This window comes from Bufo bufo, chromosome 9 (assembly GCF_905171765.1).
Source record: "Bufo bufo chromosome 9, aBufBuf1.1, whole genome shotgun sequence".
NCBI classification, from domain to species: domain Eukaryota; kingdom Metazoa; phylum Chordata; class Amphibia; order Anura; family Bufonidae; genus Bufo; species Bufo bufo.
The window spans coordinates 196,997,821-197,024,435 of NC_053397.1; the positions used below are offsets into that span (position 1 = coordinate 196,997,821).

A 26,615-nucleotide genomic window follows, 5' to 3' on the forward strand; every position below is an offset into this window, starting at 1 on the left:
GTGGAGCTCTGAGCGCTAACAGCGGGGAACTAAGGGCGGAAGGAAAATAAAAAATAGCGATCTGGACTCCTCATGTATTACTGCAGTTAATAGTGGTGACAGATTCCCTTTAACTGTCTGGAACGGTCCCAGGAATTCAGTAACCCTTTCATCTCCAGCAGTTGTTGGCCCTCAGCGCCTATTCATCACTCTCTTTCTCTATGTATCCACAGCTCGCTGCTATGTTGTTATGTTTGCAGATTCGGCAGAAGAATGAAGTTGCCAAAATAAAGAGTAATTGATAGCGAGTCGAGAGAGAGCGTTGGAAACCTGTGTGTAAACATAGGCGAGTATTATACAGGAGGCGTCCAGCCTGCTTCACCTCCGGATCAGATGCTGGAAGGGGCTCATCTATAAGGCACAGCGGCAAGCAACAGGGGGACTGACGGGGGCTGCAGCCTGGTAAAACCCGCTCAGAATATATACCTGTAATTACTGAAGACGCTTTGGTAAAACCTTTGAGTGCGGTCACGCGTATCATTATAACGAGGGTGCTAAGATATAGGGAAATACTGAGTGTCTGAATAATTTTAGATTACATTACTGCTATTGCGTCTTTTCTTTAACCCCTTATTATTTTTTAAAACATTTTTTCCTCCCTGCATTCCCAGAGCATAACTTTTTTTCCCATTTATATAGCCACAGGTGGACTTTTTCTTTTCTTTTTTGCAGGACAAGTTGTACTTTCTACTGGCACAATTTAATATTCCATAAGATGTGGTGGGAAGCTGCAAAAATAATTCTAAATGGGGTGGAATTGGGGGAAAGCAGGGGGAAGCAATTCTGCCATTGTTTTATGGGCTTTGTTTTTACAGCGGGTTCAGGACAATTACAGTGACACCAAATTTATATATTTTTGGTTATGTTGTACTACTTTAAAGGGAACCTGTCACCGGGATTTTGTGTATAGAGCTGAGGACATTGGTTGCTAGATGGCCGCTAGCACATCCGCAATACCCAGTCCCCATAGCTCTGTGTGCTTTTAGTGTGTTAAAAAACGATTTGATACATATGCAAATTACCCTGAGATGAGTCCTGTCCCTGACTCATCTCAGGTACAGGACTCATCTCAGGTTAATTTGCATATGTATAAAATAGTTTTTTTTACACAATAAAAGCACACAGAGCTGTGGGGACTGGATATTGCGGATGTGCTAGCGGCCATCTAGCAACCAATGTCCTCAGCTCTATACACAAAATCCCGGTGACAGGTTTCCTTTAAAAGAAAAAATGTAAAAAACTGAAACAAAATATTTTTTTTTTTGCATTGCCACATTGTGACACCCATCACTTTTTCATATTTCTGTCTATGGATTGTGAGGGCTAATTTTTTGCAGATCAATCTGTAGTTTTAATTGACCATTACCATTTTGGGTTATGCATGACTTTTTGATCACATTTTATTCAACACTTTTTGGGAGGTGAAGCAACTTAAAAAAAAAAAATGCGATTCAGCCTTTTTAGGTTTTTTTTCCCCATTACCATTCAGGATAACTTTTAGATTTTAATAGTTTGTAAATTTTTGGATGTGGAGATACCTATTATGCTGTTGTTTTTTTTTTTTTATTATTTGTAAAGGGGTGTGATTTTAGAAAAAATATTTGCAAAAAATGTTTTAACTTTTCAGTCCCCCTAGGATCACTGGATTGCTTATACCATAGACTGCAATGGTGTACTATTGCAGTCTGTTGTAAAATCGTAGTGTTCCTATTAAGCCCTGCCTGAGATGCTTCACAAGGCTCAGGCTGTCATGGCAACCAATCAGCTCCCGCCATCTTGTTGCGGGGAAGCTGTCCCCTCACTGGGAGCATCCCGCTGCAGATAAAGGACCGCCTAGATAACTGCCACCATAAAATATTAGGGGTTGAAATACCTTGATGAGAGTTATTTCTTCGATCATGGACTCCGGTGTTGGTGTCTGTTATATAAAACATCAGGCACCCACAAGCTATGGCGCCCACTCAGCTCCTGAGTAGGCACCATCTTTAAAGACCCTACAACATGTTGGGGTGAGGTTGCTAGCTGGTACTATCTTTTTTATGTAGTACATTTTGTAATTCTATGGTCAAGGGAAAGGTTAGACTCCTATTAAAAAGGTATAATTGTAAAGTATGGAGGAATTGTTCCAGTTCTATCATTTATATTATTCCTGTGTGAATTGTTTTATACACAGGTTATGTTAGGTCCGCAACAGAGACCAGTTGTTGCAGCTAATTAATAACTAGGTCTTTCATACTGATAATACTGTATTCATATGTATAGAGGTTGAAATGTATATGTTGGCTAATGGACAGCATGGTGGAACTCCACTGGACATTTGAATTGGTCTTGCCCTTTTCGTTATGGCGCTGGAGTGTGATACAACCCCAGATGCCATGATTGGTGGGGAAGCACACAGGTTGGTCCGGTTGCAGCACGAGAGAACATAGGTGTAGGAAGACATAGCTCCCAAAGATAAAAGATGTCCTTTCACCTCTGGTGAGTCTTTCTGGGCAGATGCCACAGCCTTGGAGGATACTGTGATGGAGTCGGCAGCTGGTGCTACGGGCGCTCTGTCTGTTCGACCAGTTTCTAGGGTGGTCTGAGTGCCAACACCAGCCACACAGTGACTGGAGGAGGCAGCGCTGAGACCCAGGGCCACTGGCTATCACACAACCCTGCCATATAAAAAAAAACAGCCCCATGCTCAACATTTGACAAGGTGTTCTGCTACTACTTTCTTCTCCAATCATGCTTGGGATGATTGTGGCAAAAGGGGGAGATTTATCAACCCCCATGTGCCAGAATACTGGTATAAAAAGTTGTTAGTTCACAACTTTTTAATTACCATTCGCGCAAAAATTAGAACATGTCTTTTCATGGGGTGGTAGGAGAAAGCCGCCTCTGGTGGTGGCTTATCTCCTGGAAGAAGAAAAGGATCGAGCAGTAAATTCAAATCGCTCAGTCCATTTCACCCCCAACATCATCTTTTGAGGGAGAGTAAAGGATCACCCCATTCACATTAAACTGTTGACCAGCCCCACCCAAAACCTCCTTACGTAGTACTGTCGTCTCTCCCTTTCCACAGTGCTCCAGTCCCAGCATGGCTGGTGATGGAGGGGCACATGACCAGACCCATCATCAGTGGCCTCCATTGAAAATCACAGCTTGGGGCACTGTGCATTTAGCTTGTTATACATGCTGTCCTCAGTGTCCTTCTATCAAGGCTGCTGATTGAAGAGTCTGGTCATGTGCCGTTCCATCAGTGGTCATGTTGGGACCAGAACACTGTGTAAACGGGGAGAAGACAGTACTACATAATGGGATTTTCGGCAGGACTGGTCAACAGTTTAACATGCATTGCAGGCACTCTTTACTCACCCTCAACAGATCATGTTAGGGGTAAAAAGGGAACACAGCACCTTTGTAGAAATTGGAAAGAAAGTGTCCAGTTATCTTTATTTTCAGATCCTTAAGTCAAAAAGTTGTCCAAGGCTGTTGAGTTCCAACACAATACCACAAAGGGGTTGTCCAGGATTTTGATATTTATGGCCTATCCCCAGGATAGGCCATTAATATCTGATCGCCGGTGGTCTGACAACTCCACTGTTGTGTTGCTGTAGCTCCAGCCAGAACGTAGCTCCATCCATTATGTAGTGGACAGAGCTGGTTACTGCAGTGCGGATCCAATTCACTTCACAGGGAGCAGCTACCAGTTCCGTCCACTACACCAAAGGATGGAGTTGTGTAGTTCCTGAGTAGACCTTTAATATTAAAATCCTGGATAACCCCTGGATCCCCACCAAACATTGGCTACCCCAAGGGCAGACCATCGATTTCAAAGTCCCAGAGAACCCAAAAAATAATAATTCTGCAAAATCAGCAGAATATGTAATTTAGCATCTTTTTAGAGTTCATATACAGCATTGCTGTAGCCATGTGTATGAAGCTCTGGGCTTCACATCGGACCAACCTTCAGCATAGTCCTTTTAAGATTTCTTTACCTAATAACCCTTCTTAACAATATTTCAGTGAAAGAAAAGTATAAACTGAAATCTTGTTGCTTTGTATTTAGATCCTCTACAATTATGGACCCCACAACTGACAGCAAGCGACTCGGAGCAGTGAAGCTATCTCGTGTAACTTTCCGAGCCACGAATCGGGATAGTGACCCTTCAGCTTTGAAAACTGTAAGAACATTGTCTGTACATCACCATGAATTGGGATGGTTAGGAGATTCACATTGTAGTCACTAGACTTCACAGAAGGTCTGTCTCACTATTATGGTATATAGATGTCATAGAGGGACGTCTTTTGCTTAGGACCCCTTTATAAGCCACAGCAAAGAACTAATACCAATGGGTCACTCACGCTATGGAGGAGTACGGCTGGTGGAGATTGTTCCTGGCTCTTACCGAGAACAACAGTGATCAGATGATCTTTTGGCCACTTTCTTTTCTAAAAAGAGGTTGTCGGGGTTAGGAAATTCTTTAAATAGAACTTGTCACCTCCCCTGACATGTCTGTTTTACCGACTACTTGCATTCCCCTTGTAATAACCATTCTGGAACATCTATTTTTATGACTCTGTGCTGTACCGTTCCTTTAATATTCCTACTAGAAGTTACAGTATGAATGAATTACTAGTAGTTTGCATTGAAGGATTGAAGGTCCAGCTGGGTGTTTTCAGTAGTGGGGGGGGGGGGGGGGGGGGGAAAGGGGTCCCTGCACTGTCTGACTGTGCAGGGACACATCCCCAACCGGTAACACCCAGTTGGACCTTTTATTGTGGACTGCTGGCAATTCATTCATAAACTTCTAGCAGGAATGACAGAGGAATGGCATACCATAGAGCTGTAACAATAGATGCTCCAGAATGTGTCTTGCTTGGAAATGCAAGTAGTTACGGACATGTCAAGAGAGGGGACAGGTCCTCTTTAAAACCATACTCAACCTATAGGCCAGTGGTGCCGAACCTATGGCACGGGTGCCAGAGGTAGCACTCAGAGTCCTCTCTGTGGGCACCTGCACCCTGGAAAATGTCTATGGTTTACCAATATGCCTTAGGCTTTTCCTGACATTCATCAGCGCAGGGCGCACTATGGACAGCACTGGCAGCGCACTGAATGTAGGCAGGCTATTATAGGTAAATGATAAAGTACATGGAAGATATACTATATTGGACTGTAGTGTTCAGGTTAAATTGCCGTGTTGGCACTTTCCGATAAATTAGTGGGTTTTGGGTTGCAGTTTGGGCACTTAGTCTCTAAAAGGTTCACCATCACTACTATAGGCTCTCCTTAAGACCCATATCTAAAAATCTTCAATATCTATTTATCTTTTCCTATACCGGAGCCACACTATGTGAAGCCAAGAGGTTGTCTAGTTTGTGGTGACTGTCTCACGCGTTCTTTAGCTAGGACTGCTTATGACCATCCTCTATCATCTAAGGCTGTTTGCCGTGCTGCTGCCGGAACTCCGGCCCTCCCCCATTATAGTCAATTGGGCCGGAGCGGTAGTCCGGGGGCACGCATGCACTAGCGGCAAGCAACTCCAGCAGGCTGTGAACAGCCTGTCGGATCCGTGGTGCCGCTAGTGCACGCGTGCCCCCGGACTACCACTCCGGCCCAATTGACTATAATGGGGGAGGGCCGGAGTTCCGGCAGCAGCATGGCAAACATGCTGAGAGGCGGCCGGAATAAAACTACATGTCGGAACTCCGGCCGCCCCCATTATAGTCAATGGGGCAGGAGCGGTAATCCAGGGGCACACGGTCACTAGCGGAAGCACGGATCCGACAGGCTGTTTACCCGCCGGAACAGCCTGCCGGAGTTCCTTGCCGTTACTGTAAAAGTACCCTAGGAGTCACATTCAGTACAGTTCACACAGCAAAAGACAAGATTGCTGTGGGTGCATTGTATAACGTCACAAAGTTTTGCGACTATTCATATGGCGTTGATTCGTAAGGGGGGGGGGGGGAAACGACTCGCTACATTGAGTCCTAACTGGTCAAACCCTTTTATACCGTGACACTAAAATGTGTTTTCTGAATCCTGCAAAACAAACCAGGCTCAAGTCTATAGAGTGAAATTCCTTGTCATTGAGCCTCTTCCAAGAAGGCAAACAATAAGTATTTAGCTTATCTTTTCTATGTTTAATAGATGTCAAATGCTAGGTCACCGCTACTGCTGCTGTAAGTGACTTATGGTCACTAAGTAATTAAGTTGTTAGCTTTTAATGACTTAATTAGTTTTGCATCATGAAGCTTTATTTACACAGGCCGATACTCAGGACAAAGATCAGGAACGTATTGTTGGTTGCACCCCTTTTGGTTCTTGAAAGGCCTGCACACGCACGTCCTAGTCTACCAGCCTATGATTAACCTTCCCAGGATATTTAGATATTTAAGGCTTCTGCCCCTGTGGGGAGATGCCTGAACAATAGGAACTCTAGCTTGCTTGTTCCTGCAAAGATGCACTATTTTCCATTCTGATTTCCCTTGCCCAACATCTGCTTGTTTACCGGATTTGAACCTCTGCCTGACCTGACCTTTGGCCTGTTAACTGGAACAAACTCTGCATTCTCTGAACTGTGCTTATCCAATGAGCACAGTTTAGCCTGTGCCCTTTGGTGCCACGCATTGGTGTCTCTTGACCTGCCTGGTCAACAGAGACTACTCCAAGAAGTAGTGACCTGGTGGTTCACCTGCAGTGGAGACCAGATCCCTGTATATGGGTGAAGACCAGGGGACCACTTAGAAAATGCACTTAGGAGTAACCCTAAGCCAAATCCGTTCAGTGACACAGTGGATTCACACCCACTGCATTACAGGAAGTCGATCAGTACATGTTTTTCCTTGGATTTTTACAGGGCAATTTTTGGGAGGGGTCTGAACAAACAATCGTTCTTTCTCTGCAAACCCCTGTGGTTCACTGGTAAAATTGGTCTTTACCGAGTCAGAGCTGAAATTAGGTAACCAGCTTTACTGAGATATTATATTACAGCTGATGCCCATAAAAAATATAGACAGTGAAGGAGGAAAGGGGATAACTGCAAAATAAGCCGGAGGCACAGACACACATAGAGGCACTGCTGCCGCTTCTAGTAAGTGTTTTGATGTCTTACCCCAGTGCTGGATTCCCAGCAACACAGCTCAGAGCTACAGGAGCAGGATCTCATGTTTTCTGTGTGATGTGGAAAATTAGAAATAGGCCTGCAGAGGTGAAACTGTTGAGAAATGCATGATACAATCAGGGGTTGATTGGGAACTTAAAGTGGCCCTGAAAAAAGACAAAGACAAAAGTGGCCTGCCTGTTGTAGGTGGCAGGGCTGGGACAAGGTCCACCACCAACAGAGGCTGAGCTGCCCAAGTTTTTAATTATGTTTTTTTTTAGGTGTTAAAACATAACTTTCATTTGATTGCTGTAACACCTAAAGGAAAAATCTTTTTAAAAACCTGCTGTGTCTCTAGATGACCTTATGTTGACAGTAGTGTTAATAGAGCCTCAAAGGTCTGTAAAAATAGGGTAACTGCTTCTATAGACCTTTCAGACTCTATTACCACTGCTATCAACATAAGGTCATCTTGAGAAACAGCAGGTTTTTAATTTGATTTCCTTTAGGTGTTCAAGCAATCAAATAAGTTATGCTTTAACACCTAAAGGGAAAAAAGAATTTAAAAAACTTGCTCTTTCTCTAGGTGACCTTATGTTTATAGTAGTGTTAATAGTCTCAAGGGTCTATAAAAGCAGTTACCGTATTTTTACAGACCTTTGAGACTCTATTAACACTACTATCAGCATAAGGTCATCTTCTAGAGAAACAGCAGGCTTTAAACAAATCCCTTTAGGTGTTAGAGTACATTGCAATCAAATGAACGTTAGGTGTTAAGATTACTGTCAGAAGCAGACAAGCAGGGCTTTGTTTAGCCTCTTGGGTATTAGTTTTTACATTCATAAAGCTCCACATTGAGCTTCCAGCAGCAGACAGATGCCAGGGCACTTCTGTGGTCACCTCACCTGGGCACATGGTCTTTGCTCAGCAGAGTCCTGCCATACATGCTGGGTAGACGCTAGAATGGATTTGTTAGAAGGAGGTCTGTGACGTCACTGGTCACATGCTCCTTCATGGTCACATGATCCACTGTGAGAACGCCTGCCTCCTGCTGTGTTCAGCTCCAGAGAGAAGGGGGTGTGAAAGGATGGACCAATGGCAGGGCAGCTAGCTGATACTGGCCAATCAGCAGCCTCCTGCTCCTATCTACAAGCGCAGCTTAGAGTGAACACTGTCTGGGGAGGGGAGGGGAGGGGAGGGCGCCCGGCAGCAAGTAAGTGATAAAAAAAAAAAAAAAGAGGTTTGTTTTTCCGCCCACCCCAGGCTGCGCCCTGAGGCTGGAGCCTCCCCAGCCTCTGTGTCGGCCCGGCCCTGGTAGGTGGGACCAAATTGACAGAAGCTGGGGTAACATACCTAGGCATGGTCAGCAATACCATAGTGCAGTATAAAATACTATCCCAGCACAACCAGTACTATAGTATAGCACAAAATACCTCCCCGGAAGCTGCCCTTCTGTGGTGGCCGTCTATAGCTGCCATGTTCCGTCCTCCTCTTGAAATTGTCTCTAATTAAGTTATGGAGGTGAAAGATGCGGGCCACAGCAACAAGCAAGCCTTACCTTCAGCATGCTGCCTGGACTTCCCATAGTAATGACCCCTATAGTGCCCTCTGTAGTATACTATCCAAGTGACCAAGGAGAAAAAAAGAGTCCCATTTCAAGTCTTTGATACAGGCCTCTTTCAGTCTGTGACCTGTGTCCCTGCGCCATTTGTACACCGCCTTATATAGTGGCCTATGAGGGTGAACAGTAGTACAAGGAGCAACGTGCCACCACGCCCCGACGCAGAATTCAACTACTGTATATGACTATTTCAAGGACAGTGATACAACTCAATTCAGGTGGGCACCTGCAGGACAGATACACACACTACTCTCAAAAAGTTAGGGATATTTGGCTTGTGGCTGAAATTTCATGATGAACCTAAAATGCACTCTAACCTCTACAGGTGAACTTAATGTGACCTGCTATCAGCCTTTCTGCTGCCTGAGGCGAAAACTAAAACGCCCCCCCCCCCCTCTAATTTCTTAACCTAACCCCTTTGCCACAATGAAAGCGCTCATTGCCCATGGCCCTTCCGCTGCCCCCCCCCCTTTGCCCCTGGTTCAATTAGAATTGGTATTTAAACACTCCTCCTCATCATGCTGTTCACATTTAGACATCATGAGACCAAGATGACACCTAACAATTGATCAACAGTACCTCGCCTATGCGAGGCTTGAAGCAGGATGTTTTCAGATGGAAGTGGTCACTGAGTTTAGAGTGTCATCAGCAGGTTGTAACAGAGATACAGAGAGACTGGAAGAGTCACAGAAAGGCACAGAAGTGGACGTCCTTTGGCCACATCCCACACTGGTGGGAGGCCAGACGAATCGCGGTTTAGCGCGAAACGGCTGTCACCTGTAGCTGAGTGAATGCCCGCACCAGCGACCATGTTTTAAAGTAATAAACGAACTGCAAAAGAATCCAGTGAGTGCCGCAAGTTTATTTTTTCCTTACACCACATGTGAATATAGTCTATAATGCTGAGCACCGCCTGGGAATCACACGATGAGCGCATTAACCCCATGTGAACCCCATAAAGAGGCAGCAGTGCCGACCCTAGACTATTTCTAAATATTACAACCACACTGATGACCGCTTCATTGTGAACAATGCCCTGCGGAACCGGATGATGAATGCCACACAACTCCAGGCACATTTAAGCGAGGTGAGAGGCACCCAAGTGTCACGTCAGACCATTCGAAACCGTTTGCATCAGTGTGATCTGCGTGTAGACGACCTGCAAGGGTACCTGACCATACCACCAGGCACAGGTGTCATCGTCTTGCATTGGCCAGGTGACATCTACGCTGGACGAGGGACCAGTGGGCCTCAGTGCTGTTCACTGATGAAAGTCTATTCACGCTGAGCAGAAATGATGGTCACCAACAAGTCAAGGAGAGCGCTAGGAGAAGTCAAGGAGAGCGCTACGCATCAGCCACTGTTGTCCCCAGACGAGACTTTGGTGGTGGTGGTGTTACAGTGTGGGCAGGTGTGTCTAACCAATACAGAACTTCCCTACACTCTGTGACTGGTCCAGTGACAAGGCCATACTACTTGAATAACATCATTAATCCAGTCATTGTGCCTCTGCAGGAACAACACAGGCCTAATGTCATCTTCATGGAGGACAATGGCCAGCTCATCGAGGTTGCATCATTAGGGAACGGCTGCTGGAGACTGGGGTACCTCAAATGGAGTGACCTGAATCAGATCTGAATCCCATTGAAAACCTATGGGATCAGCTGAGTCACTGTGTAGAGGCTCGTAACTCTGTACCCCAGAACCTCAATGACCTGAGGGCCGCCCTTCAAGAAGAGTGGGATGCCATGCCTCAGCAGACAGTAAGGCCCCTTGCAGATGAGCGTGTGCGGATTAGGTCCGGATGCGTTCAGTGAAAAATGTGCGATTTCGCAAAGTCATTCAGTTTTGTCTGCGATCGCGTTGTTTTTATAGCACGGGTGCAATGTGATTTAATACGTTTAGCACGCGCATGATAAAAAACTGAATGTTTACAAACAACATCTCTTAGCAACCATCAGTGAAAAGCGCATTGCATCGGCACTTGCTTGCGGATGCGATGCGATTTTCACGGGGTCAGCGTTGCGTGAAAATCGCAGAATATAGAACATGCTGCAATTTTCACGCAACGCACAAGTGATGCGTGAAAACCAAGGCACATATACGCAGACACATTGAAATGAATGGGTCCGGATTATGTGCGGGTGCTATGTGTTCGCATCACGCATTTCACCCGCGCGGAATACTCGCTCGTGTGAAAGGGGCCTAAGGGTCCATTCAGATGTCCGTGGTGTGTTGCGGACCCGCAAATTGCGGATCCGCAACACACCCGCCCGGCACCCCCTATAGAAATGCCTATTCTTGTCCACAGCTGCGAACAAGAATAGGACATGTTCTATCTTTTGCGGAGCTGAGGACTGGAAGATCGGGGCCGCGCTCCGGAAATGCGGATGCGGACAGCCCACTGTGTGCCGTCAGCATCCATTCTGTCCCCATAGAGAATGAATGGGTCCGCATCCATTCTGCAAAATTGCGGAACTGATGCAGACCCATTTGCGGACGTGTGAAAGGGGCCTTAGTCGACTTGTGAGCAGGAGACGTCGTGGTCAAGCTGTAATTGATCCTCAGGGCCACATGACAAGTTACTGACATTTTTGTGGCGGTATACCCAGCACTGGTGTCGGCTTTTGTTTCAATAAATTGAAAATGAGGAAATCACCATTACTGCTTCTACGTAAATGCCCTACTTTCATGATATAATATCACTGTACCCTGATCTTTTTACGTTTTCGATAAAGTTCACCCGAAAGCCAAATATCCCTAACTTTTTGTGAGTAGAGTAAGTGTTAACGCTGAGGGCATCAGATTATTCTGTACCCGGCCAACAGCAGCAAGGAGGGCTTGGGTGGCCTCCTGGGCACGGGCCCACTGAAACATTTCCCTGTAGGGTCTATGGCCAGTCCACCGCTGGCCTCAAGTCATATAATGGCCAGATATAACTAAATGCACATTTATGAAGACACAGGAGCAGCTCAGAACTTTACCTTGTGAGGCAGAAATAAACCACTATCTGAATGCTGGATAATGAATCAGTGACTCATCAGTAATTTGATTTAAGCCCACAGCTGCCCAAAGCTCCAGGGGAACCTCAAATGTGAAACCTCCGCCAAGTGAAGGATCCTTAAAACCTACAGACACAAAAAAAACTACACAGTCCATCAGTCTGTCCGGCCTTCTGGCAGCTCAACGGATTACAATGAGACTTAAGGTAAAAAAAAAAAGTCAGCGCTATACTGTATAGGAATAATGGAAACATTTTATTGTCTTTTCTGGTAAGATAAGAACTTTGGATGGATAGATAGATAAAAATATAGATAGATAAAAATATAGATAGATATGAGATAGATAGATATGAGATAGATAGATAATAGATAGATAATAGATAATAGATAGATAGACGATAGATAATAGATAGATAGATAATAGATAGATAATAGATAGATAATAGATAGAAGATAGATAGATAATAGATACATAATAGATAGAAGATAGATAGATAATAGATAGATAGTAGATAGATAGATTAAAATATAGATAGATAGATAGATAAATTAGATTAGGTAGATTAGAAAGATATTGAATAGATAAATTAGATATGGGGTGAATAAAAGAACTTTAAAAAATGTTTTAGATACTGCTGCCTTCTCCTCCTTTCTTTAGATAGACAGATAGTAGGGAAGGAGGAAGATACTGTACATAGACAGATATGACAAGGGTAAGGCTACTTTCACACTAGCGTTCTTGCCGGATTCATCAGGGTTCAGCAAAAACTCTTCCGTTACTGATAATACAACCGTCTGCGTTATAAATGGATCCGGTTGTATTATCTTTAACATAGCCAAGACAGATCCGTCATGAACTCCATTGAAAGTCAATGGGGGACGGATCCGTTTTCTATTGTGTCGGGTCATAAAGGATCCGCATGCTGCGGTTTGCTCTCTGGTATGAGAATGGAACGGAATGCATTTTGGACCCTTCCGTTCTGTTCAGTTATGTTTTGACAAAACGGAAGCGTTTTTTTTTTTTTTCCGGTATTGAGACCCTATGACGGATCTAAATACTGTAAAATATTAACGCTAGTGTGAAAGTAGCCTTAGGCTAGGGCTACACGGAGACATGTGTCGTGCGGCATTCATGTCGCGCCAATGTCACGAGACAATAACTGTAATGATAGTCTCGGCTGTCGCATGCGACATGCTGCGACACAACAGTCACAAAAAATCCGTCCAAGTTAGATTTTTGTGAGACTGTCGCGTCACAGCCCCAGCATAGCACCATAGACTATCATTACAATACATGTTGTGCGACACAATTTAGTTGTACCCCTTTTGTCACCGTCTAGCCCCAGCCTAAAAGTGTGACGACTCAATGCAATGAAAGTCGACTAAAAGCTGCAATCACTGAGCGCATGATACAGATGTGCCTTCTATGTCACTCCAGAGCAACATTCACAATTCTGCAGGCTTCAGAGAATCTCCCACTGTTTCAATGCCTGTATAAATCTTGCTCTGGCAATCCGCCTTTTGCATTGTAGAAAGAATTAATCCAAATGTTCCACTGCAATGTAGGAGCTGGGTTAAGTCATGAGGGTTGTCTGTCAACAGACTCGCTGACTGTTTCCAACCCTAACCAGCAGAATTACGCATGCAGCTCTGAAGTACAATACATAATTTAAGTTAGGATCTTTACAAGGTAGGTAATGCAGTGTGTTTACATAGTCACTTGTTGGACAGATTAATTCTATGGCAGTAAAAAAAATGTTTTTTTTTTTTGCAAATATATTCCACTGGTCATCATATAGACTGTATAATTGCAATAATGACAAAATTACTTCTCAAAACTATTTCAGAATCAAGTCGTTTTAAGGAGGAAGGCCAGAGCTCGAACCCCAAACCGCAAGCCCATCCCCATCATCAATGAACAGGTAAGGCCTTTGAATTGAGGGATCCTTTTTTTAAATTTTATCAGAATTTTATTTGGTCGTAATAAAAACATCCAAACGCTGCTTTCAATAAATAACTGGCTGACATGTTTGGTCATTTCTCTATTGAAATCTATAGGCTGTACAGGTAGTGACATGAGTACAAATAGTATTCTGTCTGTAGACAACTGCCTACATAGCCTGATCATCGCTGCCAGACTAATATGAAGTTATGTCAAGCTCATTTTATTTTCAGATTTGTATTTTATTTTATTTCCTGGACATTATCGGGGCAGCCATCTTGCCTGAGCTGTTCTTAACAGCATTTAGAGACATGCTTTATGGCAGCTACATGGGCCACTGACACAATGGTCAGGAGAGGAGCTCTTCGACTTCTATGGGAGAGTTTTTTTAGGCATGCTCTGTGACCTAGGTAGAGGTCAGGAGGGAGTAGATAAGTTGTGATATCACCTATTGTGAATGGTGGATACAGAGGTGATATCTGTCATTCTAATCCTGCCTATAATGATAAGGAGATGACTGCTGAAAAGTGGTCTGTACAAACCAAGAACAAAACTGGAGGATTTTAGTATTTTTTTTAAATACAGACAGCAGTGGCTTACTAAGGGGGGGGGGGGGGGGGGGGGGGAAGGAGGCAATCCGCCCCGGGTGCTGGGTCTCAGGTGGTGCCAGAAGCAATGAGCGCTTCCATCACTACAGATGGAAGCACTCATTGCTGGAGCGCTGGGAGCTGTGGTCCTGTCACTCACAGCTCAGCTCCCCGCGCTCCTCCCCTCCTTCAGGCCGGCGGCACACAGATTGGTAAAGCAGGAAGACTTCTCCCCGCTCCACCATTCAGCCTGCAGACACAGATCGTGTTGCTGGCCTGTGTGGGCGGAGCCTAAAGCACAAAAATCTGCATAAGCTCCGCCCACACCGTGCTGCAGAGTGATCTGTGCCTGCAGGGAAGAGAGGTATGTGAGCTTCAGGAATGGGACAAGGTGAGTAGTTACTGTGTTTTTTTTTTTTAATACAAATGGGGCACAGAGGGCTTTATTACTAGGGAGGGGGCACAGAGGGCTTTATTACTATGGAGGGGGCACAATGGGAATTATTACTATGAAGGCGGCACAAAGAGGGCATTACAACTGTGAAAGGGGCACAGAGAGGGCACAATGTGGGTATAACTACTGTGAGGGGGCACACATCTGTACAAAACTACTGTGAAGGTTGTACAATGAGGGCAATACTACTGTGAGGGGGTACAATTATTTAAAAGTATTTTGCCAAATGAAAGGACCCGCTTCGGGTGCCAAACACCCTAGGCACACCACTGACAGACAGTGACATGGAAAAAACAACCACCGAAAATTCTTTAATACTTTTTAAATACATTAAGGCCTCCTGCACACGACCGTTTTTTCCCCCCGTTTACTGGCCGTTTTTTGCGTTCCGTATACGGTCAATATATGGAACCATTTATTTTAATGGATGGTTCCGTAAAAAAAAAAATGGAATGTACTCCTTATGCATTCCGTTTCCGTATTTCTGTTCCGTTTAAAGATAGAACATGTCCTATTACGTTCCGTGGCTCAATTCAAGTCAATGGGTCCGCAAAAAAACGGAACACATACGGAAATGCATCTGTATGTCTTCCGTTTCCGTTCCGTTTTTTTTGCGGAACCATCTATTGAAAATGTTATGCCCAGCCCAATTTTATCTATGTAATTACTGTATACTGTATATGCCATACGGAAAAACGGAAAGGAAAAACGGAACAGAAACGGAAACACAACGGAAACAAAAAAGGGAACAACGGATCCGTGAAAAACAGACCGCAAAACACTGAAAAAAACATACGGTCGTGTGCAGGAGGCCTAATACTCTTTTTATAGTAAGTGATGTGCCATTAATTTCTGTGATATGGCGTATGATGTTGCCTTTCACATTTATTCGACCACTGTCCCTCCTGGTGAGGCAGCCCCATAACAGTGACCTCTACAGCAGCCGCCCCTTTAACAGTGAACTCCACAGTCCACCACCCCTTAACACTGACCCCCCCCCCCACTTTAAAATGGGACCTCCACAGCAGCCTATCCCCTTAACTTTGACCTTCACAGCACCCCGCCCCTTTAAGGCCTCATGCACACGAACGTATATTCTTTCAGTGTCCGTTCTCTGTGTGCATTCCGTTTCCGTATGTCCAATCTGCAAAAAAATAGAACATGTTCTATTATTGTCCGCATTACGGACAAGGATAGTACTGTTCTATTAGGGGCCTGCTGTTCCGTTCCGCAATATACAGAATGCACACGGACATCATCCTTATTTTTTGGGAACCGCAAAATACATATGGACATGTGCATGAGGCCTAATAGTGAGTTGACAGTGACCTCCTCAGGGGCCCGCTGCCTTAACAGTGACCTCCACAGTACCCCGCTGCCTTAACAGTGACCTCCACAGTACCCCGCTGCCTTAACAGTGACCTCCACAGTACCCCGCTGCCTTGACAGTGACCTCCACAGCAGTTGTCCCTTTAATAGTGGCCCCTGCCCCCCTTAACAGTGACCTCCACAGTGAACGCCTCTTAAACAGTGACCTCCACAGTGCCCACCCCTTTAATGCTAGGGCTACATGACGACATGTGTCGCGCGACATTTTGTCTTAACAATTTTTATAATGATAGGCTATGGTGTCGCACTGCGACATGTGACATGCTGCGACTGCGAGATGGATTTTTCTGCGACTGTCGCGTCGCAGTCGCAGCATGTCACATATCGAAGTGCGACACTATAGCCTATCATTATAAAAATTGTCGTGCGACATCAATGTTGCGCGACACATGTAGCAGTGTAGTTGTGCCCTATGTCGTCGTGCAGCCCTAGCCTAAAGCTGACCTACAGCAGTGAAGAAAATTGGCTGGGTTGTTATGGAAACCTGGAGTAAAACTGTGTGTATGTGGAGACTAAGGGCCTGCGAGCTTCTATTGGCTGATAAGGGTCATGTGACCGTGTGTATGGCAGTTGGGATATGAAGAGAAAGACTTGCAGGCTTGTATTGACTAATGCAGGTCATTTCTTGGAAATATCACAGCTCCTAGAGAGCTGAGACCCCCACAAGATTTCTTTCCAGGTAGCAAGGGATGTGTATACCAAGTTTCCTTTAAATCGATAGTTGTGTTTTTGAGTGATCGCGGAACATACACACATATATACGTCCTTCTTTATATACAGGTGAAACTCTAAAAATTAGAATATCGTGCAAAAGTCCATTTATTTCAGTAATGCAACTTAAAAGGATTTGCATTAATGCAGCTTAAAATTAGAATTTTGTGAAAAGGTTCAATATTCTAGGCTCAAAGTGTCAGACTGTAGTCAGCTAATTAATCCATACCCCCTGAGCAAAGGGGACCTGAGATTGAGACTTTGGGGTTTCATAAGCTGTAAGCCATAATCATCCAAATTATAACCAATAAAGGCCTGAAATATCTCGCTCTGCATGTAATGAGTCTCTCATGTGTTAGTTTCACCTTTTAAGTTGCATTACGGAAATAAATGAACTTTGCACAAAATTCCAATTTTTCGAGTTTTACCTGTATATAGAAAGATTGCGACATGACGACAAATAATGGTCACCCGCATTCCATAAAGCAAGGAGTGCCCAGTGTTTGCCCTGCATACAAATGCAGCATTAGATGGCATTAGCGGTGAAGTGTGTTTGCACGAGAAGTGCACAGAACAATGGTGTACGCAGTAGCAAACACTTCCTTATACAATGCACATGAAAGGCCGGCAATTAAGAAGAAAGTGCTTTCAAAACTGCAATGTAACACTGACACATAGTTAAAAATGTCTGACCACTAAGTAACTTCACAGAGTTCCGCCATCATTCCTGACAACACGATAATGTCACAGCCCTGTATGTCTTAGGCTACTTTCACACTTGCAGCAGAGGATTCCGGCAGGCAGTTCCGTCGCCTGTCTGCCGGATCCGTCAAAACGCATGCAAACTGATGGCATATGTCAGACGGATCAGGATCCTGATCAGTCTGACAAATGCATTGAAATGCCGGATCCGTGAAAAGCCCAGCCACGCCCGCCTGTGAAGGAGCCCAGCACCGCCTATGTCTCCTCCTTTCATCAACGATAGATAGCCGCGAGCTCGCGCATGCGCAGTTCTTTCCCTGAGGCTGATGCCAGCACAGGGAAGGAACACTATACCGGCACTGCGCATGCGCGAGCTCGCGCATCGCGAGATTACGGCTATCTATCATTGATGAAAGGAGGAGACATAGGCGGTGCTGGGCTCCTTCACAGGCGGGCGTGGCTGGGCACAAGGAAGGTTATTCACCTGAGGTAGGCGGATCGAATGAAAGGGAGGGCGGCGATTTCAGCTCAGAAGGCGGTGCTGGGCACATAAACGAGATGGCTGCAGCCGGGCACCTTTCACCATGAGACGTCCCCTTGGACACATTTTGAAGTGATTGACAGGTGATATAAACCGCTTTTTTTAGGAATATAGAGCCACAGGGGCATTTGATAAACTCACTTTAGGATTCAGTGTTTTACAAGGGACATCGCCATATGTTTAGCTTATAGGGCTCATTTCTGATGACAGAATCCCTTTAAAGTGTAACGGTCATATTTTTTTTTATTTGCTGGTTTATTAGAGCTAGGCATGTATACCTGAGTTTGTCTGTCAATGATTGTCAAAAGATCTGTAATTACCTTACAGTTGTGTTCAAAATAATAACAGTCAGACATCACTAAGCTGATCAACCACTGTTTTTAGTAGAAATGATATTTCTACCTGGCAAATAATTTACTAGCAGGTGTAATAGAGTAATAGAAATCCAACAGACCCAACAGTCATGACATGCATGCTGCTGATTCTCTGTAATTCAATCACTAACTGAAAGAGGCATGTTCAAAATAATAGCAGTGTGGAGTTCAATGAGTGAGGTCATTCATTCTTTGAAAAACAGGTGGTAATTATTGTCCTTGTTTAAGGAAGGAAGGCAGCAAATGTTGTACATGCTGGTTACAGATCAATTCTCTCTGAAATTCTGAGGAAAATGGGTCATCCCAGACATTGTTCAGAAGAACAGCGTACCTTGATTAAAAAGTTGATTGGAGAGGGGAAAACATATAAAGAAGTGCAGGAAATGATAGGCTGCTCAGCTAAAATGATCGCAAATGCTTTAAAATGGCAACGAAAACCTGAAAGATGTGGAAGAAAGTGAAAAACTACCATTTGAATGGATAGAAGAATAGCCAAAATGGCAAGGACTCGGCCAACAATCAGCTCCAGGAAGATGAAAGAAGGTCTGAAGTTACCTGTGAGGACTGTTACAATTAGAAGACGCCTATGTGAAGCCGAGCGATCTGCAAGAAGCCCCCGCAAAGTCCCACAGACATGTGCTGAAGAGGTTACAATTTGCCAAAGAGCACATTGACGGCCTAAAGAGACCGTCTGTGGACTGATGGAAGTAAGATTGTTCTCTTTGGGTCTAGTGGCCGGAGACAGTTTGTCAGACGACCCCCAAACACTGAATACAAGCCACAGTGCACTGTAAAGCATGGTGGGCAAGCATCATGATATGGGGAGGTTTCTCATACTACAGTGTTGGGCCTATTTATCGCATACCAGGGATCATGGATCAGTCTGAATACATCAGAATACTTGAAGAGGTCATGCTGCCTTATGCTGAAGAGGAAATGGGTGTTCCAACAAGACAACGACCCCAAACACACCAGTAAACGTGCAGCATCTTGGTTCCAGACCAACAAGATTGACGTTATGGAGCGGTCGGCCCAATCCCCGGATCTTAATCCAATAGAAAACTTGGGGTGACATCAAAAATGCAGTTTCTGAGGCAAAACCAAGAAATAGAGAAGAATGTAGTCCGATCCTCCTGGGCTGGAATACCTGTTCACAGGGGCCCGAAGGTGGTGACTCCGAGCAACACAGACGTCCAGCAGTTCTCAGAAACAGCGGTTATACAACTAAATATTAGTGATTCAAAGGAAAGAAAAATCTTCAAACATTTTTCAGTTTATATAGTGAATGTTTGAGTTTGTAAAGAAGAATATAAACACTGCTATTTTTTTGAACAGTCTATTATCCACAAATTTGATATATTTTTCATGTTTTGATTTGGAATAGAATGTGTAGTGTTCCCAATGCATTTCTGTGTATGGAAATAAAAGCTATTAGAAGGATTTTGAGCTTTATTCACTTTTTTAAACACACTGCTATTTTTTTGAACACAACTGTATAATAACAGCTTTCTTTAAAGAGGACCATTCACTAGAATAAAACATCTAAACTAACTATACAGACATGTAGAGCGGCGCCCAGGGATCTCCCTGCACTTACTGTTATACCTGGGCGCCGCTCCGTTCTCCGGTTATAGCCTCCGGTATCTTCACGTTAGGCTCCACCCAGGGGAACCTGCCGGGGTCTCCTTCTCCCATGCTGTAGCGCTGGCCAATCGCAGCGCTCAGCTCATAGCCTGAGAGGCTTTTTTCTCTCTCAGGCTATGAGCTGAGCGCTGCGATTGGCCAGCGCTACAGCCTGGGAGAATGAGACGCCGGCAGTATCCCCTGGGTGGAGCCTAACTATGAAGATACCGGAGGCTATAACCGGAGAGCGGAGCGGCGCCCAGGTATAACAGTAAGTGCAGGGAGATCCCTGGGCGCCGCTCTACATGTCTGTATAGTTAGTTTAGATGTTTTATTCTAGTGAAAGGTCCTCTTTAATGTCCCCTGTCCCTTTCCACTGGTCCCTTGAAAGATCATTACTATGGCTTGTCTGTCTTCCCTTTAGTGTAAACAGAAGACACACGGGCGGTCCTCCACACCATGCCTGCATTAGGCTTCGGAGGCGTGCCTCTCAGTAAGGCTACTCTCACACTCGCATTTGGTGCGGATCCGTCATGGATCTGCACAGACGGATCCGTTCAGATAATACAACCGTCTGCATCCGTTCAGAACGGATCCGTTTGTATTATCTTTAACATGGACAAGACGGATCCGTCCTGAACACCATTGAAAGTCAATGGGGGACGGATCCATTTTCTATTGTGCCAGATTGTGTCATAGAAAACGGATCCGTCCCCATTGACTTCCGTTTGGCTCAGTTTCATCAGACGGACACCAAAACGCTGGAAGCAGCGTTTTGGTGTCCGCCTCCAGAGCGGAATGGAGGCAAACTGATGCATTCTGAATGGATCCTTATCCATTCAGAATGCATTAGGGCAAAACTGATCTGTTTTGGACCGCGTGTGAGAGCCCTGAACGGATCTCACAAACGGAAAGCCAAAACGCCAGTGTGAGAGTAGCCTAATCCAATCTGATTGGCTGGCAGGGAGCTGCTGGCTAAAGCAAGTGTGTATGGGAAGTGAGGGAAGGCAGTTTTGGCCTCAGAGAACTCGTAGAGGAGCCATCTTGAGAAGATCCTCATTTTATGGGTTAAAACAGTGGTATGTGATGAAACTAAAGATTGCTTTATGCATAATGCTGCAGCAGCAGTAACATATGCTAAAAATTTTATTATTATTTTATTTTTTTCCGAAAACATGACAGTTGCACTTTAAATGCTAAGATTTGCTCTGCCTGAAGCCACCACTAGAGCTTACTGCATATTGAATTATTAAAGGGGTTGTGTCACAAAACATATTCTACATTTTTCAAACCAGCACCTGGATATAAATACTTTTGTAATTGACTGTAATTAAAACAGTGAGTTATTCAATAGAATGTATCTATATAGCGCCACCTGCTGTTCGTTCTTTTCCTTATTTTTTTTTGTCCATCTCTCTGAGTTGGTCGCACACGCTCAGTTTAAATCTTTAACTGCCATCAGCCATATGTTCTGTTAGAAGCTGTGGCAATTACAGGGAGGGAGCTGCAGCAGAAAGGACATGGCCCCTGAGCTGCCAGGCTGACGATAATCTAGCAAAGCAATTGGAAAAGTGAATGTGGAGATCTCTGGATCCATGTGAGGTACAGGGCTAGTTCTGCTAGATGATGTCTGACTTTCATTTTTTTACACTAGTCATAGCAGAACCCCTTTAAAGAGTTCAATGGGGAAGCGGTATGCAGAAAGCTCCTGTGCTCCCCCTGGTGGCTGCAGACAGAATTTAAGCATTTCTGTCTTTGTATTAAAGAATGCAAGGGATGGGAAACAATCACATCAGTCCCATTGGACATTTTCATACCAGCATAATTTTTGGAAGCACAAACTACATACAGGTGTGGGCCTTAGATGGATTCAAACTTGGGCCCCCCGTGCTGTAAGGCAATAATGCGATGGCTCAGTGGTCCAGCACTGGGGTCCTGGCTTCAAATCTGACCAAGGGCAACACCAGCATGGAGTCTGCATCTTCTCCCTGTGTTTGCATGGTTTCCTTCCGGTGCTCCAGTTTTCTCCCACACTCCAAGAACATACACACACAGGTTAGTATGAAATTTAGTTTGTGAACCCCAATGGGGTCAGGGGCTGACATGGGTGATGACAATCTCTGTACGACGCTGTGGAATATGTAACTGCTATATCAATGAATAATTGAGCATTACCTTCTTTATGCTATTTCTAAATAGGTACCTGCTGGTTCTGCAAATCCCCCACAAAGGTTCCCATACTCCCTAGCAAAAGAACTCATCCAAGAATTTTTGACAGCAAAGCTAAGAAACGTAACGTACGACCCAAGTACGTCGGCCGACCTCACCAAGAACTTGTGTGAGGACATCAAGAAAATGGTCCGCAGAGTCACACCGCCCCGATACAAGCTCATCTGCAACATGGCCATAGGGAGCAAGAACCAGGAGGACATTCTGATGACCAGTCAATGTCTGTGGGACTCGTACTCTGATAACGTCACCTCCTGCAGCTTCCAGAACTCTACCATGTTCTGCGTCGCCACGGTCTATGCAGTTTACTTTGAGTGAAGCCGTAATAGACTGTACATCTCATGACTCTGGTCCTTTCAAACATGACAGATAAAGAAATAATAACTAAAGGGCCCCTTTCCATGGGCCGAGAATTGAAAAGATCATCGCTAACGAGTGTTCATAGTAACGCGGTGTAAATGTACCGCCGATTACCCAATGAACAAGCGAAACGCTCATTCATCGGATAATTGGATCATTAGTTCAGCACAAAAAAAAATCGTTTCCCTACAGCAGATCGTCCTGTGTAAACGCGATCTGCTGCCGGGAAACGAGTCTGTATGGGGAAGAGAGATGGCGTTGGCGATTGTTCCTCCCAATACTCTGGAGGAGATTGATTCATCTTGATGCGCCGGTCTCCTCTGCTAGGGATCGGCAGATTGTCGGGAAGGAACGCTTCCTCCCCAACAATCTGCTTGTACATCGCCCGTGTAAAGGGACCTCTAGAAGTTACACAGATTAGTTGGAGCACCTTAATCCACCCTGCACATGAAAAATAATCCTGGAAGAATCCGGCACACTCGAGGTTCGACCCAGTAAACCTCCCAAGCAGTAGCAGATCAGTAGATAGTTTTGTATTCTTGAACAGGCTGGAATCCTGCAGATTATATTTTGGGTCATTTCAATTTTTTTGTGGGTTGGTTTTATTCCAATTGTGATGTTTAAGGCCAGGGTAACAAGAGTGCATTTTGGATGTGTGACCCGAGCTGACCATAGGTTTAACTGACCTAAACTCACAGCACAATAGATCTCTATCTATCTACAGACAATAGGATAGCGAAAATGTAGAAGACGGGTGCCAGGGGCTGTAGAAACAATCCCAGTTCCTGGAAATATAGTGCAAACATTCCTCGGCACTGCAACAAGTGAAAGATATTCTGTGTTTATTCACCAAACAGCAACGTTTCGGTCTTCTTTCTGGAACCTTTCTCAAGCAGTAATACATAACTAAAGTGCATAGTGCATATAAATAGGGGAGCCAATTTACAACAATGATTCATGCAATTATGTGCAAATCATTACAAAATAACATAATTATATAGTGTATATAAAAAAAAATCATCAATATACAGTTGCAAGAAAAAGTATGTGAACCCTTTGGAATGATATGGATTTCTGCACAAATTGGTCATAAAATGTGATCTGATCTTCATCTAAGTCACAACAATAGACAATCACAGTCTGCTTAAACTAATAACACACAAATAATTAAATGTTACCATGTTTTTATTGAACACACCATGTAAACATTCACAGTGCAGGTGGAAAAAGTATGTGAACCCTTGGATTTAGTAACTGGTTGAACCTCCTTTGGCAGCAATAACTTCAACCAAACGTTTCCTGTAGTTGCAGATCAGACGTGCACAACGGTCAGGAGTAATTCTTGACCATTCCTTTTTACAGAACTGTTTCAGTTCAGCAATATTCTTGGGATGTCTGGTGTGAATCGCTTTCTTGAGGTCATGCCACAGCATCTCAATCGGGTTGAGGTCAGGACTCTGACTGGGCCACTCCAGAAGGCGTATTTTCTTCTGTTTAAGCCATTCTGTTGTTGATTTACTTCTATGCTTTGGGTCTTTGTCCTGTTGCAACACCCATCTTCTGTCGAGCTTCAGCTGGTGGACAGACGGCCTTAAGTTCTCCTGCAAAATGTCTTGATAAAATTGGGAATTCCTTTTTCCTTCGATGATAGCAATCCGTCCAGGCCCTGACGCAGCAAAGCAGCCCCAAACCATGATGCCCCCACACCATACTTCACAGTTGGGATGAGGTTTTGATGTTGGTGTGCTGTGCCTCTTTTTCTCCACACATAGTGTTGTGTGTTTCTTCCAAACAACTCAACTTTGGTTTCATCTGTCCACAGAATATTTTGCCAGTACTGCTGTGGAACATCCAGGTGCTCTTGTGAAAACTGTAAACGTACAGTAATGTTTTTTTTGGACAGCAGTGGCTTCCTCTGTGGTATCCTCCCATGAAATCCATTCTTGTTTAGTGTTTTACGTATCGTAGGTTCGCTAACAGGGACTTTTGTAAGTCTTTAGCTGACACTCTAGGATTCTTCTTCACCTCATTGAGCAGTCTGCGCTGTGCTATTGCAGTCATCTTTACAGGACGGCCACTCCTAGGGAGAGTAGCCGCAGTGCTGAACTTTCTCCATTTATAGACAATTTGTCTTACCGTGGACTGATGAACAGCAAGGCTTTTGGAGATACTTTTATAACTTTTTCCAGCTTTATGTAAGTCAACAATTCTTAATCATAGGTCTTCTGAGAGCTCTTTTGTGCGAGGCATCATTCACATCAGGCAATGATTCTTGTGAAAAGCAAACCCAGAACTGGTGTGTGTTTTTTATAGGGCAGGGCAGCTGTAACCAACACCTCCAATCTCATCTCATTGATTGGACTCCAGTTGGCTGACACCTCACTCCAATTAACATTTAATTCTTTGTGTGTTATTAGTTTAAGCAGACTGTGATCGTCTATTGTTGTGACTTAGATGAAGATCAGATCACATTTTATGACCAATTTGTGCAGAAATCCATATCATTCCAAAGGGTTCACATACTTTTTCTTGTAACTGTATATAAAGCAGTGTTGTCCGTGATCAAAACAATTCATCATATTGTTAAAAACCAATATTAAATTCATACTTGCGCTTAATAGATTATCAGGTGACCTTAATGAGTGTAATAATGTGCAGGTGAGATTAAAATCATAATGAAAAAAATGATCTCACAAATAGTTTGTACCGGCTGGGATCCCTCTACTCCATGAGGTTTTCGGCGTGGCAAGCGCTTTACTGCACGTCCCCACTTCCGTTCACAATAGAACGCATGTGAGACGCACATGTGACCTCTAACTTCCGCCTTTGTGGAACGCACACTTGATCCCCAGGTCCCGGTCACGTAATGCGGTCCACTGGCTGCGCACTTACAAAGGAGTATTCAAACATATAATGGATGATAACACCACTTTTAGTTGATACTTATATAAATTAATTTAAATGTATATCAAATGCATTATGGGAAGCTCGCTCCTCTCTTCTTGACGAGGTCAAACACTCAATTATAAAAAAAAAAAGGAATTTTATTAAATTACACTGTAGGGATTATTTAATGAGCTATCAGCAATCACCCACTGTGTTCTATATGTAGTGAAAGAGGTATATATGGGTGAACATGGAGCCTTACACATCTCGCCACAATTTCTCATGTGATCGGGGTGTGTCCGGAGGCAGCACAAAATGCCTCCATATCTGAGCCCAGACACGGAATCAGGTTATGTGCACCAAACTTCCAAAAATCACCGTTAGAATAAAGGAGTGTTCCTACGTATAGAAAGATGGAAAACATGGAAAAGTCCAAAATCTAAGAAAATGGACTAAATCCAAACATCCATTATTTATAGGGGACGTCCCAGTATATGAAAGGTCACAAAAAAAGTGTACCCTAATTTTGCTGATATAGCTCATATGAAATCCCTCACAGATGTCAATGTAAGGCCATAATATACTAGAGTGTACGACCCTGTTCAAAAAGAGAAGAAACTAGATCCCACTGTCCTCCAGAGGATATGTCCTGTATGTATCAACCTGTAATAATAAAGGGGTCCATGCCGGTTCAAGTCTCTTTCGTGTTCACATTGTTTTTTATTTCTTGCAGATAATGAAAAACAAAATGTAAATGATTTTATACTTTTTTTTATGAGAATGCACCTTATACATACACAGAAAGGTCACTTGCTAAAATCAAGGGCATAACTGAGGACGATACATTTTTATCCGCAAATCCAAGGTCTGAAATCAAAGTTAAGACCCTTCGGTTTCAAAGTGTTTAACCTTACAATCCACTCCACCTCACGTTGTTTTAAAGCCAGGGCTCTATTCCCACCCCTCCGTGAGAGCGGAATGTGATCAATAAGCATACATTTAATATCCTTCTCAGTAAGTCCAAAATCCACAAAGTGTTTCGAGACAGGTAAGTCTATTCGTTT

At 44.1% G+C, this 26,615-nt stretch overlaps 1 protein-coding gene across 3 annotated transcripts; it reads left to right on the top strand.

The window, feature by feature from the left end:
• The first annotated feature begins 303 nt into the window (after positions 1 to 303).
• LOC120979237 (dynein light chain Tctex-type 5-like) lies at positions 304 to 23,615 on the top strand. 3 transcript variants are annotated; one of them, XM_040407872.1, is made up of 5 exons: positions 304 to 441; positions 4,094 to 4,208; positions 11,810 to 11,959; positions 13,601 to 13,675; positions 22,276 to 23,615. In XM_040407872.1, exons 2-5 carry the CDS (start codon positions 4,107 to 4,109, stop codon positions 22,621 to 22,623), a joined length of 675 nt encoding a protein of 224 aa, XP_040263806.1. In that variant the 5' UTR covers positions 304 to 441; positions 4,094 to 4,106; the 3' UTR covers positions 22,624 to 23,615. The 3 variants fall into 3 exon arrangements, with proteins under 3 accessions (XP_040263806.1, XP_040263808.1, XP_040263807.1); XM_040407874.1 differs by having other exon boundaries at positions 11,817 to 11,959; XM_040407873.1 differs by having other exon boundaries at positions 351 to 467.
• Positions 23,616 to 26,615: the final 3,000 nt, after the last annotated feature.